The sequence below is a fragment of the Physeter macrocephalus genome, chromosome 15 (genome assembly GCF_002837175.3).
Source record: "Physeter macrocephalus isolate SW-GA chromosome 15, ASM283717v5, whole genome shotgun sequence".
Classification (NCBI taxonomy): domain Eukaryota; kingdom Metazoa; phylum Chordata; class Mammalia; order Artiodactyla; family Physeteridae; genus Physeter; species Physeter macrocephalus.
The window spans coordinates 35,089,071-35,102,669 of record NC_041228.1 but is presented as its reverse complement, the minus strand read 5'-3'; the positions used below and the strand labels follow the sequence as shown (position 1 = coordinate 35,102,669).

The window sequence follows — 13,599 nt, the reverse complement described above, 5'->3', positions numbered from 1 at the left end:
TCCCGGACCGGGGCACGAACCCGTGTCCCCTGCATCGGGAGGCGGACTCCCAACCACTGCGCCACCAGGGAAGCCCTGTTTTATTGTTTTTAAATAGTATGCTGGTACTCACTTTGGCAGCACATGGCAAATGCACAAGGATGACACGCAAATTCGTGAAGCATTCCATTAAAAAAAAAAAGTATGCTGTTCTTGTTTCTTGGATGCAATATCTTCTCATATTTTAATTACAGAATCTTTACTCCATCCTTATGCCACCTGTTTCCCTCAAAATCACTGTTTTAGTTACATTTTTGTTCTGGTCTTTATACTTCATTTTGGAGGCTTTTCTCAAATGTCTGGTGACCCCTAACCTCATAATCTATATTTAAGAGTGTCGCATAAAAAGCTTCTTAGAAGCTCTATGTGTGAGGGTGGGACTTGTTGAGTGATGGACTTTGTTGAAAGGGGATCTGGTAGAGAATAGTCCCTTTCCTTCCTCCCTTCCTTCCTCTCTTTTCTTCCCTCTCTTCCTCCTTTCTCTCTCACTCTCTCTTTTTTCCTGATTGGGAAACACCCACATCAATATCTGTAGGTCTTTTCTCTAGGGCCTTATAATTAATCCAAAGAAAGATCCTCTCATCTCCTACCTTGAGGAGAGGCATGGCTGGTAGTGGTATAAGCTGGCTAGTATATTGTGGTATAAGTGGTATATTCCTGGCTCACTGGGCTGGGTGGAGGAAGCTAGGAGATGATATCTCACTGATTAGCATGTGGCCTTCACATATTCTCCTTGTTATAGGTCCAATGCCTCACTCCTGATGGTTCCCTCGATGTACCCAAGCCTGTGGTCTTCCTGGTTCAATTTGTCTAGAATACACTTCTGTCTCCTGCCAGCATGGAGGAGGCATGGTGTTATGGGATGAACTGTGCCTCCCCTAAATTCATATGTTGAGGTCCTAACCCTCGGTAGAGGCATACTCCATTTTGTTGCTCTTCAATTTACTGTGCTTTGCACGTATTGTATTTTTTACAAATTGGTGGTTTGTGGCAACCCTGCATCAAACAAGTCTGTTGGCACCATTTTTCCAACAGCATTTCCTCACTTTGTGTCTCTGTGCCACATTTTGATGATTTTTGCAATATTTCAAACTTTTTCATTATTATTATATTTGTTATAGTGATCTATGATAGGCGATCTTCGATGTTACTATTGTAATTGTTTTGAGGCACCATGAAATATGCCCATATTAGATGACAAACTTAATAGATAAATGTTGTGTGTTCTGACTTCTCCACTGACAGGCCATTCCCCCATCTCTCTCACTCTCTTCAGGCCCCCCTATTCCCTGAGATACAACAACATTGCTATTAGGCCAATTAATAACCCTACCGTGGCCTCTAAGTGTTCAAGTGAAAGGACAAGTCGCACATCTCTCACCTTAAATCAAAAGCTGAAAATTATTAAGCTCAGTGAGGAAGGCGTGTAGAAAGCTGAGTCAGGCCAAAAGCTAGCCCTCTTGTGCCAAACAGTTAGCCAAGTTGTAAATGCAAAGAAAAAGTTCTTGAAGGAAATTAAAAGTGCTACTCCAGTGAACACATGAATGGTAAGAAAGTGGAACAAAATTATTGCTGATATGCAGAAAGTTTTATTGGTCTGCATAGAAGATCAAACTAGACACAACATTCCCTTAAGCCAAAGCCAAATCCAGAGCAAGGCCCTAATTCTCTTCAATTCTATGAAGGCTGAGAGAGGTGAGGACACTGCAGAAGAAAAGTCTGAAGCCAGCAGAGTTGGTTCGTGAACTTTAAGGAAAGAAGCCGTCTCTGTAACGTAAAAGTGCAAGGTGAAGCAGCAAGTGCTGATGTAGAAGCTGCAGCATGTTATACAGAAGATCTAGCTAAAATAGTTTTTTAATAAATTTATTTATTTAGTTATGTATTTTTATTTTTGGCTGCGTTGGGTCTTTGTTGCGTGCGGGCTTTCTCTAGTTGCGGCAAGCAGGGGATGCTCTTCTTTGTGGTGCGCGGGCTTCTCGTTGCAGTCGCTTCTCTTGTTGTGGAGCACGGGCTCTAGGCGCACGGGCTTCAGTAGTTGTGGCTCACAGGCTCTAGAGTACAGGCTCAGTAGTTGTGGCACACGGGCTTAGTTGCTCTGTGACATGTGAGATCTTCCCGGACCAGGGCTCAAACCTGTGTCCCCTGCATTGGCAGGCGGATCCTTAACCACTGCGCCATCAGGGAAGTCCCTCTAGCTAAGATAATTAATGAAGGTAGCTACACTAAACATCAAACTTTCAATGTGGATGAAAAAGCCTTGTATTGGAAGAAGATGTCACCAGAACTTTCATAGCTAGAGAGAATTCAACGCCTGGCTTCAAAGGCTGACTCTCTTTTTTTTTTTTTTTTTTTGTGGTATGCGGGCCTCCCTCTGTTGTGGCCTCTCCCATTGCGGAGCACAGGCTCCGGACGCGCAGGCCCAGCGGCCATGGCTCACAGGCCCAGCCGCTCCGCGGCACGTGGGATCCTCCCAGACCGGGGCGCGAACCCAGTTCCCCTGCATCGGCAGGCGGACGCGCAACCACTGCGCCACCAGGGAAGCCCCTGACTCTCTTAATAGAGGCTAATGCAGCTGGTGACTTGAAGTTGAAGCCAATGCTCATCTCCCGTTCCGAAAATCCTAGGGCCCTATGCTAAATCTCTGACTGTGCTCGATAAATGCATCAACAAAGACTATACGACAGCATATGTGTTTATAGCATGGTTGATTGAATGTTTAAGCCACTGTTGAGACCTACTGCTCAGAAAAAGAAAGATTCATTTCAGAATACTGATGCTCACTGAAAATGCACCTGGTTACCCAAGAGCTCTGATGGAGATGTACAATGAGATGAATGTTGTTTCATGCCTGCTAACACAACATCCATTCTGCAGCCCATGGATCAAGGAGTCATTTCAACTTTCAAGTCTTACTATTTAAGAAGTACATTTCATAAGGCTATAGCTGCCACAGACAATGATTCCTCTGATGAATCTGGACAAAGTAAACTGAAAACCTTCTGGAAAGGATTCATCATTCTAGATGCCATTAAGAACATTCATTGGGCTTCCCTGGTGGCGCAGTGGTTGCGCGTCCGCCTGCCGATGCAGGGGAACCGGGTTCGCGCCCCGGTCTGGGAGGATCCCACATGCCGCGGAGCGGCTGGGCCCGTGAGCCATGGCCGCTGAGCCTGCGCGTCCGGAGCCTGTGCTCCGCAACGGGAGAGGCCGCAGCAGAGGGAGGCCCGCATACCACAAAAAAAAAAAAAAAAACATTCATGATGAGGTGACTCATGGAAAGACGTCAAAATATCAACGTTATCAGGAGTTGGGAAGAAGTTGCTTTCAATCCCCATGAATGACTTTAAGGGGTTCAAGATTTCATTGGAGGAAGTAACTGTAGATGTGGTAGAAATAGCAAGAGAACTAGAAATAGAAGTAGAGCCTGAAGATGTGACTGAATTGCTGCAATCTGATGATAAAATTTTCATGAACGCTGAGTTGACCAAAGAATGTGGTTTCTTGAGATGGAATCTACTCCTGGTGAAGATGCTGTGAAGACTGTTAGAATGAGAGAAAGAAGTACATTCTCATGATGGGTGTGGCAGGGTTTCATAGTCACTTACAACTCTTTTGCCAAAAGAATCAAAACAATTGGGTAACAGAGGTAATTTCATGGTCGATTATTTAAAATGGTCCAGGGAGGACCTTATCCTTCATAAACTAGCCAATCAATGTAGCAGTAGGTAGCCAATCAGGGGATACTAAGTGATGCAATCAAAGTTGAGTTATTAGATATTGGAGAGGAAGAAAGGAATCTTGGCCACCATTGACCAAAAAAAGGAAAGGGTTGCCCATAAATTCTGGTTTTGTTTGCACAAAGAAATCTGGGACAGTTTGGTAAAAGCTTTTGGATAGTTTTGGAAATGGCTTCCCATTAAAGATGGCAGATTGACCCATACTTGTTCATGTTCATTGTCTTCTGAAAAGGACAGTAAAGGAACATAAAAGGATAAATCCATAGGGACAAAGAGGATGGAGGTGCGGTCCTGAAATTGATATATTTCAACACAATTCTGGAAGATGGTCTGGATGGAAGAGTGGAAACTGTTTTCGTTTTTTTTAAAAAATAAATTTATTTATTTATTTTTGGCTGGGTTGCGTCTTCGTTGCTGCGCACGGGCTTCTCATTGTGGTGGTTTCTCTTGTTGCAGAGCACAGGCTCTAGGCACGCACCCTTCAGTAGTTGTGGCTCGTGGGCTCTAGAGCGCAGGCTCAGTAGTTGTGGTGCATGGGCTTAGTTGCTCCGCGGCATGTGGGATCTTCCCCGACCAGGGCTCAAACCCATGTCCCCTGCATTGGCAGGTGGATTCTTAGCCACTGTGCCACCAGGGAAGCCCTGGAAACTGGTTTAATAGAACATCGGGAGCTACTCTAATGTCATCCTAGAGGTCAGTTCAGAAACAGCTCAAGAGATTATTCTATAAAACACCAGATAGGCCTGGGTCTTGGAGATGCCAGAGATCATGAGAGAGAGAGATGCTGATGAGAGGTCTCAGGATCCCAGAAGTGAGGGAGAGGTGAGAGGCCGAGAGCTGAGTGAATGTGGGTATTTGGAGTTGTTAGATCCTCAGCTCAGGTCCCCTGTGCCACTTCTTGGAGCCAGGTGATTACAACTCCAGCAGGAAAAACAGGAGAGAGGCTTGTGCATCAGGCAGAAAGAAGGGCAGGAGTAAGGCACCTACAGGAAAGAAAGAATGAGAAACTGCATACCGAGTTGAGAATACTGGCAGCCAGGTGAGTTTTCCCTCAGGCAAGAGATAGCAGATACTTCTCTTGAGACGCTGAAGAGCCCAGAAGAAAAGACCTCTAGTTTCTGATATTTAGGGAATCTTCCTAAGGAAAGGTGAACTTTTATCTGATCACCACACAGCGAGCCCACCAATGAGCAAGCACACTCCCTCCCACCCCTATGTGTAGTTTCCAGTGGGGTTTTATGACCTCATTCTTAAGTAAGAAGGGAGAGTCAAAGGTTTGCAAACATTTGATGAAAGCCTCCAACATGATGAAATTTCAGAATATTAGGTAACCAAGGCACATAATCATGAAATTTCAGAATATTAGAGATTAAGAGATTATTCTATAAGTTTTTAGAAAGAAAAATTCCAGATCACAAAGGAATGGGAATCAAGATGGCATCCGAATTCTCAATGGCAACATTGGATGCTAGAAGATAAAAGAGCAATTTTTATGAACTTATGAATGAAATATTTCAACTTAGATTTCTACACTTGGTCAAACTCTTTAAAAAAGTAAGAGTTGAATAAAGACATTTAAAATTTTACCTTCTGTACCCATTCTTGGGCTATTACTGGAACATATGCCATGGAAAATGAAGCAGCAAACCAAGAAAAAAGGCACAGGACAGAGAAATGTGGTTCTTACTTTGGAGATGTCCCAGGATGACAACTGAGTAGCAGGTCCAGAGAAGAACTTATCTCCATTGGAAGAGAAGGACAGTGGACTTTGCGGGGGGTGGGGGGTGGGGGTGGGATTGATTGATCATTTGGAAAATAAATGTGACAGTTATTTGATAGACATGTTGTAGAAAAAATATCAGGTTGGAAACATTACAAACTGAGTAAACAGATAAAAGGTTTTTACAAGAAAGAAAACAACCATAGTTGCTCTATTGTGACTAGTATTTGCACAGTCACTGACTGTTTGCTATCCCTAAACTGTGAAAGAGATATATTGGATGAATGGTGGAAGATGAAACTAGATGGGGTTTGATAGAGTTAAGTCCTTATCTAAGGCAACAGGTGGACAAAGCACACCATCTAAATTGATAAATCAAGGGATAGCTCTGTAAATTATTTAGAAATAGGAAGGTAATGACAGAATAGATAGCTAAAAGTGGAATTTGGTAGCCTCTAGACAGGAGGTTAAGAAGGCAGAGGAGAGGTGGGTACTGCATTATCTTAAAGTATCATATTATCTTTAAAAAGTAAGCGTGTGTGCTTATACTGTCTTTAAAGTAAGAAAAAAATTTGAAATTCATTTGTTGAGAATGAAACACAGAACAGTCAAACCTTGTCTCATAATGTAATTTTCAGGAAATACATGATCCATACAGGTTAAAATAGAAGTTGTTTCATCTCTGTCAATGTAGTATTAATTCGAAATAAATCATGATAAGCTTTCCATGCCCTCTTTATTTCTACAATTCATATGCATGGGCTAGATTACTGTCGGAATTTCCAAAGATACTCGTTGGAAGTAGTGGTTATAAATTACACGTTTGCAAATTCGTTGTTCCCAACCAGGAGAAACAAAACTGCAAAAAAGTCAGTTTCATTCTGAATTGTTTCCGTAGCAACCATATTAAGCTGGAAGGATAAATCTCCTTTGTAATCGCTGCTTCTATTGAATTACAATGTAAATGTTGATGCTTGCCTGGAAACGTCAAATGACAACAGGTTTATGGGAGGGATTCAGTGGTCTGCAGCTCTGGAATCCCAGGCTGCAGAGTTAAGATGGAAGAGGTGTGTCTGAGCCATATTAGCGTCTGTTCAACCAGATTTCTTCACCCCATCAAAACCACGCCACTCCCTATCCGTCTAGGTCATGAAAGGATGCTCACCTATTTGTAAATCTAGTAATCTACCGTATCTGTTACACATCGGGACACGAAAAGTGTTTGCTGTGGATAAGTATGTTAAAAATGCAATTACGTAACAGACTCGGCGATCTTTGTGTTTTTCTCCCCCTCTGAGCACAACGTACACTTCAGTCCGTACTCTTCCGATACTGTCAAACAGTCCTCTTAATGTGGGTATTAAAAGCCTTGTGGTGGTGCGGTGCATTTGATTCCGGTTGGCTTGGGATCCCCGAGTTCAGCTCTCCTTAGTCCTTCCGTTTGACCCACAATCCCTAGTGGTTGCAGGTGTTGATTTTTTTTCCTGTTAACTTCTCTCCCTCAATCCCCCACCCCACCCCCGCCAAACCCCCAACCCCCCTTCCCAGGCCGGCCTCCGGGAAGAAGGGAAACGTAGCATGAAGTCTACTCGAAGCACTGACCCTCAGCTCCCACGGGCTGCCGCAGAGCTGCAAGCGTGCCGCCGCTGCTCTCAGGTAAACTTCGGAGTGAGTTACCTGCACTTGGAGAAGGGCCTTACCTGAGCGCGCCTCTGCCAATGGCAGCTCACCTGAGGGAGCCCCGCAGCCAATCACCGCGCAGCTCGTCCCTCGGGCTTGTACCCTTTAGTGAAAGAATTCAGCTCCTTGCGAGAAAGTTACCTGTGGCCGCCCAAGTCCGCCACTTTGTGCTCTGTGGCTGCCCACTGCCACGATCCGGGAGGACTCCGCGCCGCCCGGCCGTCTCCGAGCTCGGGCCCCATGTGAGGGGGCCCCCCCTTATCCCACCTTTCCGGCTAGGTGAGGGCGCGAGCGGGCGAGCGAGCGAGAGTGGTGAGGGGGGACGGAAAAGCAGAATTACCTGTAGCTCTTGTTCTGCCATCTCGGGCGCTCTCACACACCTTCACCTGCACAGACTTGAAAGTCCAGTTTCACCAGAGGCTGAGGCTCCAGGAAAAGGGGAGCGAGTTCATTGGATCAAACATGTCACAAGAGTCGGACAAGTAAGTGGATCACACGCGCCGGCTGCTGCTACTACCACTTTGGGCTGATGGCAACTGGTTTGTTATGTTTTTTGGTTTTTGGTTTTTTTTTTTTTTTTTTTTTTAGGTTGCTATTGTTGGTTTTGTTTTTTTTTTTTCTTCTTCTTTCTTTTTGGTGTATCCAGACTTTTCCAGATTATGTTTCTACCCTGGTTAAGGGGAGACACCCTGCAAGAATATGAATGTTTAATACCCCCTTTGGGCCTTGATAGTAAAAGTAGGTTTTCCTCTTTCCTTCCTCCCTTACGAATGATCTCAGCCCCGGTCTCCCAGGACGAATCCTTGTATATTGGCAGAGGTTTTGGTAGAAGAGGGCGGGAGGCCTGTTATTCCCCCTCTCTTTTAGTTGCTCCCACCGCTTCTGGCTCCTAGGGCCATTTGGAAATTCAGCTGAGTTCCTTCGATTCGCCCAAAGGGCCTGCTGGAAAAGCGGGTCTTGGCGGCTTTTGTGCGAGCGCAACAAAGAGCCTTTATCCTGAAGCAGAAACGGCCATCTTCCCGCACTGGGCCGGATGGTGTGCGTGTGCGCGCCCGCGTGTGCGCCCCCGACGGGAGGCGAGGCGCCGGGCGGCCCAGGTCTCGGGGTCCGCGGGGGCCGTCCCCACGGGGGCCGTCCCCACCCCCGTGCCCCCGCCCCCTCCCGCCCGCCCCCGAATGGCTTGGCCACCTTACGCAGGTGCGGGAGGACTGGGCCTTTCGGGAACGAGGGGGATTGATTTGAGGCCCGAGTTTGCGCCACGGTAAGGCGCTAAGGGGCGCCTGCAACTTATCGAGTCAGCCCCGCCCTGACAGCCTCCGCGGCTCCGCGAGCTCGCCGCCCTCCGAGGCCCGGCCGGCCCAGGCGCCCCGCTGCGGAGGCCGCCACCTCGGGCGTGGCTAGCGGGACGGAGTGAGTGCGCCGGGGCCTCCCTAGGCGACTCTCGCCCGGAAGGGCGGGGAGCCCGGCTTCTCGGGCCTCCTAAGGCCAGCCGTGGGGCGCGTCCGCCCCGTCCGGGACGGGAACTCTAGACGCGCCGGGGCTCGGCAGCCTGAGCCGCGGGGCGCCGGGCCCGGGTCCCGTCTTGCCCAGGCGGCCTCCCAGCAGGCCTGGCCCCCGCCTCCCGGCCGGCTTTGTGCTGGCAGGGAAGGTGGGGCGGAGGGCGGGAGCGAGCGGGAGGCGGAGGTGGGTCCCGCGGCCCTGCCTGGGATTCGGTGGCGACGCTGCCTTCCCCCTCCTGGCGGGCGCGTCCTGGGCTGGGAACGGGCTGCGTCCTCTCGGGAGTGCGTGGAGGCCACTTTAACGCTTTTCCTGGTCGTTTTACCCCGGCGGTGCGGCCACCCCAAGGAGACCTTCCTCAGGGCGTTTCCGCGGGGGGAGGGCCGGAGGCCGCGGGCTGCCGGCGCCTCTCCTGGAGAAGTGGCCTGGGACCCGTCCCAAATCGAGGGACCCTGAGGGGGCCAGCGGGAATGCCCTGTGGACCTGTCCAGGGATGGAGGGGATCATCCCCAAAGTTAAGCCCCGGGTAGGGTAGGTGTAGCTAACGTCACAGGCTATCATACTTAAGAAAAACGACCAGATATTAGTACCACTTTACCCACTAATGAAAAATTAAGTGCGAGCTCCACACCGGAGGGGAGGACCTAGTTGCAATACAAACACGGGACGAGGTCGGGAGCAGGGGTGGGACTGGGAGAGTGTGGGTTTGTTTGAGTGTACCCCCCGCTCCCACCCCCAATTCTCTCTGTAACCTTTAAGAACTCACTACTCGAGTTTGAAAACTTCAGTAGCCAAAAGCCGAGATGGCAGCACGGTTTTTTTGGTTTTTTTGATCTTCGTGTCAAAAATGGTTGCAAATCTAGTGAATATTGTTTAAGTCTTACTGTAATTCCTTAATTAAATCACACGATTAACAGTCGGTTGCACCACTTCGTTTTGTGATACAACGGGACTCAAATGAATTTAGGATGAAAACGGATTGCCTTTTATTTTAACCGATTGTACTTAGCACCAATGAAGATAATTTATTTAGTATTGAAAATAAGTTCTAATATAGTCGATATTGTGTTAATTTTGGTGACGGATTGTAACTAGATTCATTGTGCGGATCGTTGCGTGACCTATATAGACATCAAATCACTATGTTGTACACTTGAAAATAATATTTGAATGTGAATTATACTTCAATTAAAAATAAATTTAAAGAAAGAAAATAAGTTCGGAACACTAGCAATCTAGTTCACTGCGATACATTACCTAATTTTTATGGGTAATAACTATCTAGGGTTATGTATACTTACATTTAATGAAAGTAACTTTTATCTAGTGATCGTTTCCAAGACTTCATTTTGTTTCCTGGGAAAAGTAATACTAACAATACCTCAAAGAGACTGTTGAACCCCATTTACGTCTCTTTGCCTAGACTATGGAGAAATGCTTGAAATTAATAAATGATTTTGGGATCATTTTTGCAGATTCTAGCCTAGTTTTCTTAATGGCTGGCTGGCAGGGGTGGGCCCAGGTTTTATGAGCTTGAAGCTTATGCAATTGTGTTAGGTGGAGTAGGGGTGAGGGCTCTAAAAAAAAAAAAAAAGAACATGTGAGCCTGTTTCTGGAGCTTCCTGCCAGAGCAAACGGGAGTCCTGGAGCTTGAACTTTATCAGCTTTTCGGTAAATCCCTGTAGGAGGCTTGTCTGTATGTTCTGGAACTAACCTAAAGGAATACACAAAGGACTTTTTTTTTCTATAAACCCATCAAAGTGTAGGTAAGCTTTTGGATAGTATACGAAGATAATTCCAGTTAGCAAGTCTGGACTGAAGTAGCATCATCTTTTTTATAGTTGTGAACTTTTCAGATTGACACGATCTGCTTTTTATGTTCTGCAATGTTGATGCTATCGCTATTTAAAACAAAGTAGTTTTAGGACAGTTTGTCTTTGTACATATTTAGAATTTTTCTACTCCCCCTTTCTAACATTTTATGAAGATTTATGATCTTTGTCAACAAGCATGTGTATTCTAGCAGCCCAATGATAGATTTAGAAACTCTTATTTTACTGCCAAAATATTCAGAATATATATATATGATTTATTTGAAACTCACAGGTGTTTTTCATTACCTATATGTGTTTTCTGATTACCTACCGTTTGCAACACATTCAGATAGGTATTATAGGAGAATAAAAAGACGTATAAAGTGGGCCATGTCCTCAAGGGACTTACACTCTAGCGGAAGATGAAACAGGAACAGATATTACATAAATCCCCCTTCTCCCTACCCACCCCGCTTTTGCCTTAGGACAATTACCTTTAGTCATTCCGTGTGTTTTGTCTGAAAGAGTCCAGCCATTATTCTAGAAAGGAAAATGTCCAAAGTTATGGCTACCTCATGTGGGTAGCATTTCAAGTAATGGGATGAAATTTTTTTTTTTTTTTTGCGACGCGGGCCTCACACCGTTGCGGCCTCTCCCGTCGCGGAGCACAGGCTCCGGACGCGCAGGCTCAGCGGCCACGGCTCACGGGCCCAGCCGGTCCGCGGCACGTGGGATCCTCCCGGACCGGGGCACGAACCCGTGTCCCCTGCATCGGCAGGCGGACTCCCAACCACGGCGCCACCAGGGAAGCCCGGGATGAAATAGTTTAATTAATCTTTCTACTCTTTCGTTTTATAAATGGATATGTTTCCATTTAGCTATATAATTTTTCTTTTCTTTGCTTGAGGGATCTTAGTTCCCCGACCAGGGATTGAACCCGGGTCACGGCAGTGAAAGCATGGAGTCCTAACCCTTGGACCACCAGGGAGTTCTCTATATTATCTTTTAATATCACCAATACTGAGTTAATCATATCTACCTCGAAGCAATAAAAATACCCACTCATTTATTCAACAAATATACCTTGAGTGCCACAACTATATACTGAGCGTTTATCCTGGCGTTGAGATTCATTAGCAAATAGAACAAACTCCCTGCCGTTGTGGTGTTACCATTGTAGTGCCAGGAAACAGTAAATCAATAAAGAAGGAAATACGTAACAAGTTAGATGATGATAAATGCTACAAAGGAAAGCAAAGCAGGCTAAAGGGATTGAGAATCACGGGGAATTATTTTATATAAGGTGGTCAGGGATGGCCTCTCTGATGAGATGACCTTTGGAGCAGAAACCTGAAGTGAGATCAAGCACGGAAGATACTTGGGATAAGAGTGTTACAGGCAGATGGATGAGCAAGCGCAAAGACCCTGAGGTGCGAGAGAACTTAGCATATTCTAGGATCAGAAAGGAGCCCAGTGTGGGTGAATCAGAGACTCAGAGAGACAGTGGTCCCATTAAATAAACTAAGATAATCAATTCTCTACTTAATAGTCCAGACACTTGTACACTCAAAACCAGATAATATTATACTTATAAATGGTCCTGGCAGTCAAGAGGGGAGTAAATAAAGAATCAGCTAATAGTGTCAGTCTTGTTTCTTTCTCCAGGTATCACCAGTTTAATGGCTAGAGTCCAGTGTTCTCATCCCTACAGTGGATTAAATCTTGCATGCTTCTTAATTTAGAGGTGAAAAAAATGCACACATACTGGATGACCCCTGGGAATTAGAACTGAAGAAGAGGGACCAACATGGTGTTTGCTCTGACACTCATACCTGTCTAAACCTCTTAATTTAACCTGCCACCCTTCCTGCCTGTCTCAACCCTAAATTAGCCTCCAGTTCGCCCTTTCTCTCATCCGCATTCAATTTCTGCAAACTTGTATCCATCAGAAAACAGACTGGGCCACTGTGTTTGGAAGTGAGACATTGCAAACAGTGTGCTTTGGTTAGTTTTGCATCTTCAGTGAAATAAACTAATATATAGGCAAAATTAACTTAGCTGAAAAATAAGAAAATGCTAGACAACAATACAGAAGTCTGCATTGATTGAAAAAAAAAAAGGTCGAAGATAATTATGTATGTGCTTAGTGATAGGAATGTCCATAGGCATTCTTTAAATCACTGCAACACAAACTCATCTGATTACAAAAATATATCACCTGAGGCACTTGATAAAACTACACTCCCTGTGCTCCACCCCAGAGCTGTGGAATCAGATTCTCTGGAGAGGGGCCGGGGCATCTGCATTGGGTTATTTAGCAAAATAATGCTTTAAGTGAGTACTTTACATAATAAATTCAATTTATATATACCTTCTCAGGTGTATATCCAGCATATAAGTGAAATGAAACCTGTAGGCTTTATGTTCATTATGCTAGTTCTGGATGAGCAGATTCTGATATTTTAACTAGGGTTTAAGAGTTCTTAGGCCTTCTGTCAATGTTGTTTACTTTCATTGTGTTGCTGAACCGTCCCTTCTGGAAGAATGGGATCCTTTTGACAAGTCATATTTCCAGAGCTGCTAAACACCTGATTTGGAGTGATGTCACCCATGTGGCCTTCTGCCAGGCCCAGAGTTAAAAGGTCAAACTCAGATTTTAGGCTGGATCCCACTCACTAGGGAGCTGGGTTGGAGTTAGAAGGCCAACCTTGTCCTTCCATAGTTTTACATTAGAAGATAAAATGGGTGTTCATTTTTCTGGGCACAGTTATTTCGTTGAATTTAGATTCTATTTTGTAGCACAAAGTCAAAGATAACGAGTTCTGATCTGTACAATCTGATTCTGGTCCTTGGTGAGCTATTTAATGAGATGATGGTTGCAGTTTCATTTCTAGGGCTAATGGTAGCTTTAAGTATTACCCTAATAAGATGGTACTAGGCTTTCTGTTGATTTGTAATTAGGTCCTGTTTTAAACCAACCGCAGAGACTAGGCCACCCAAATGGACCCAGTGCCATCTGATTTAAGGGGGATTAAAAGTAAGTGCTGGGGGCTTCCCTGGTGGCGCAGTGGTTGAGAGTCCACCTGCCGATGCAGTGGACACGCGTTCGTGC

At 45.6% G+C, this 13,599-nt stretch overlaps 1 protein-coding gene across 1 annotated transcript in view; it reads left to right on the top strand.

Moving 5' to 3' along the window:
• Nucleotides 1–7,323: 7,323 nt before the first annotated feature.
• The window catches only part of GRHL2 (grainyhead like transcription factor 2), a 162,524-nt gene continuing 156,248 nt past the window's right edge, over nt 7,324–13,599 (top strand). Inside the window, exon 1 of the mRNA XM_055091164.1 lies at nt 7,324–7,658. Within this exon, the coding sequence (XP_054947139.1) occupies nt 7,639–7,658 (20 nt within the window). The 5' untranslated portion in view covers nt 7,324–7,638. The remainder of the gene's footprint in view (nt 7,659–13,599) is intronic.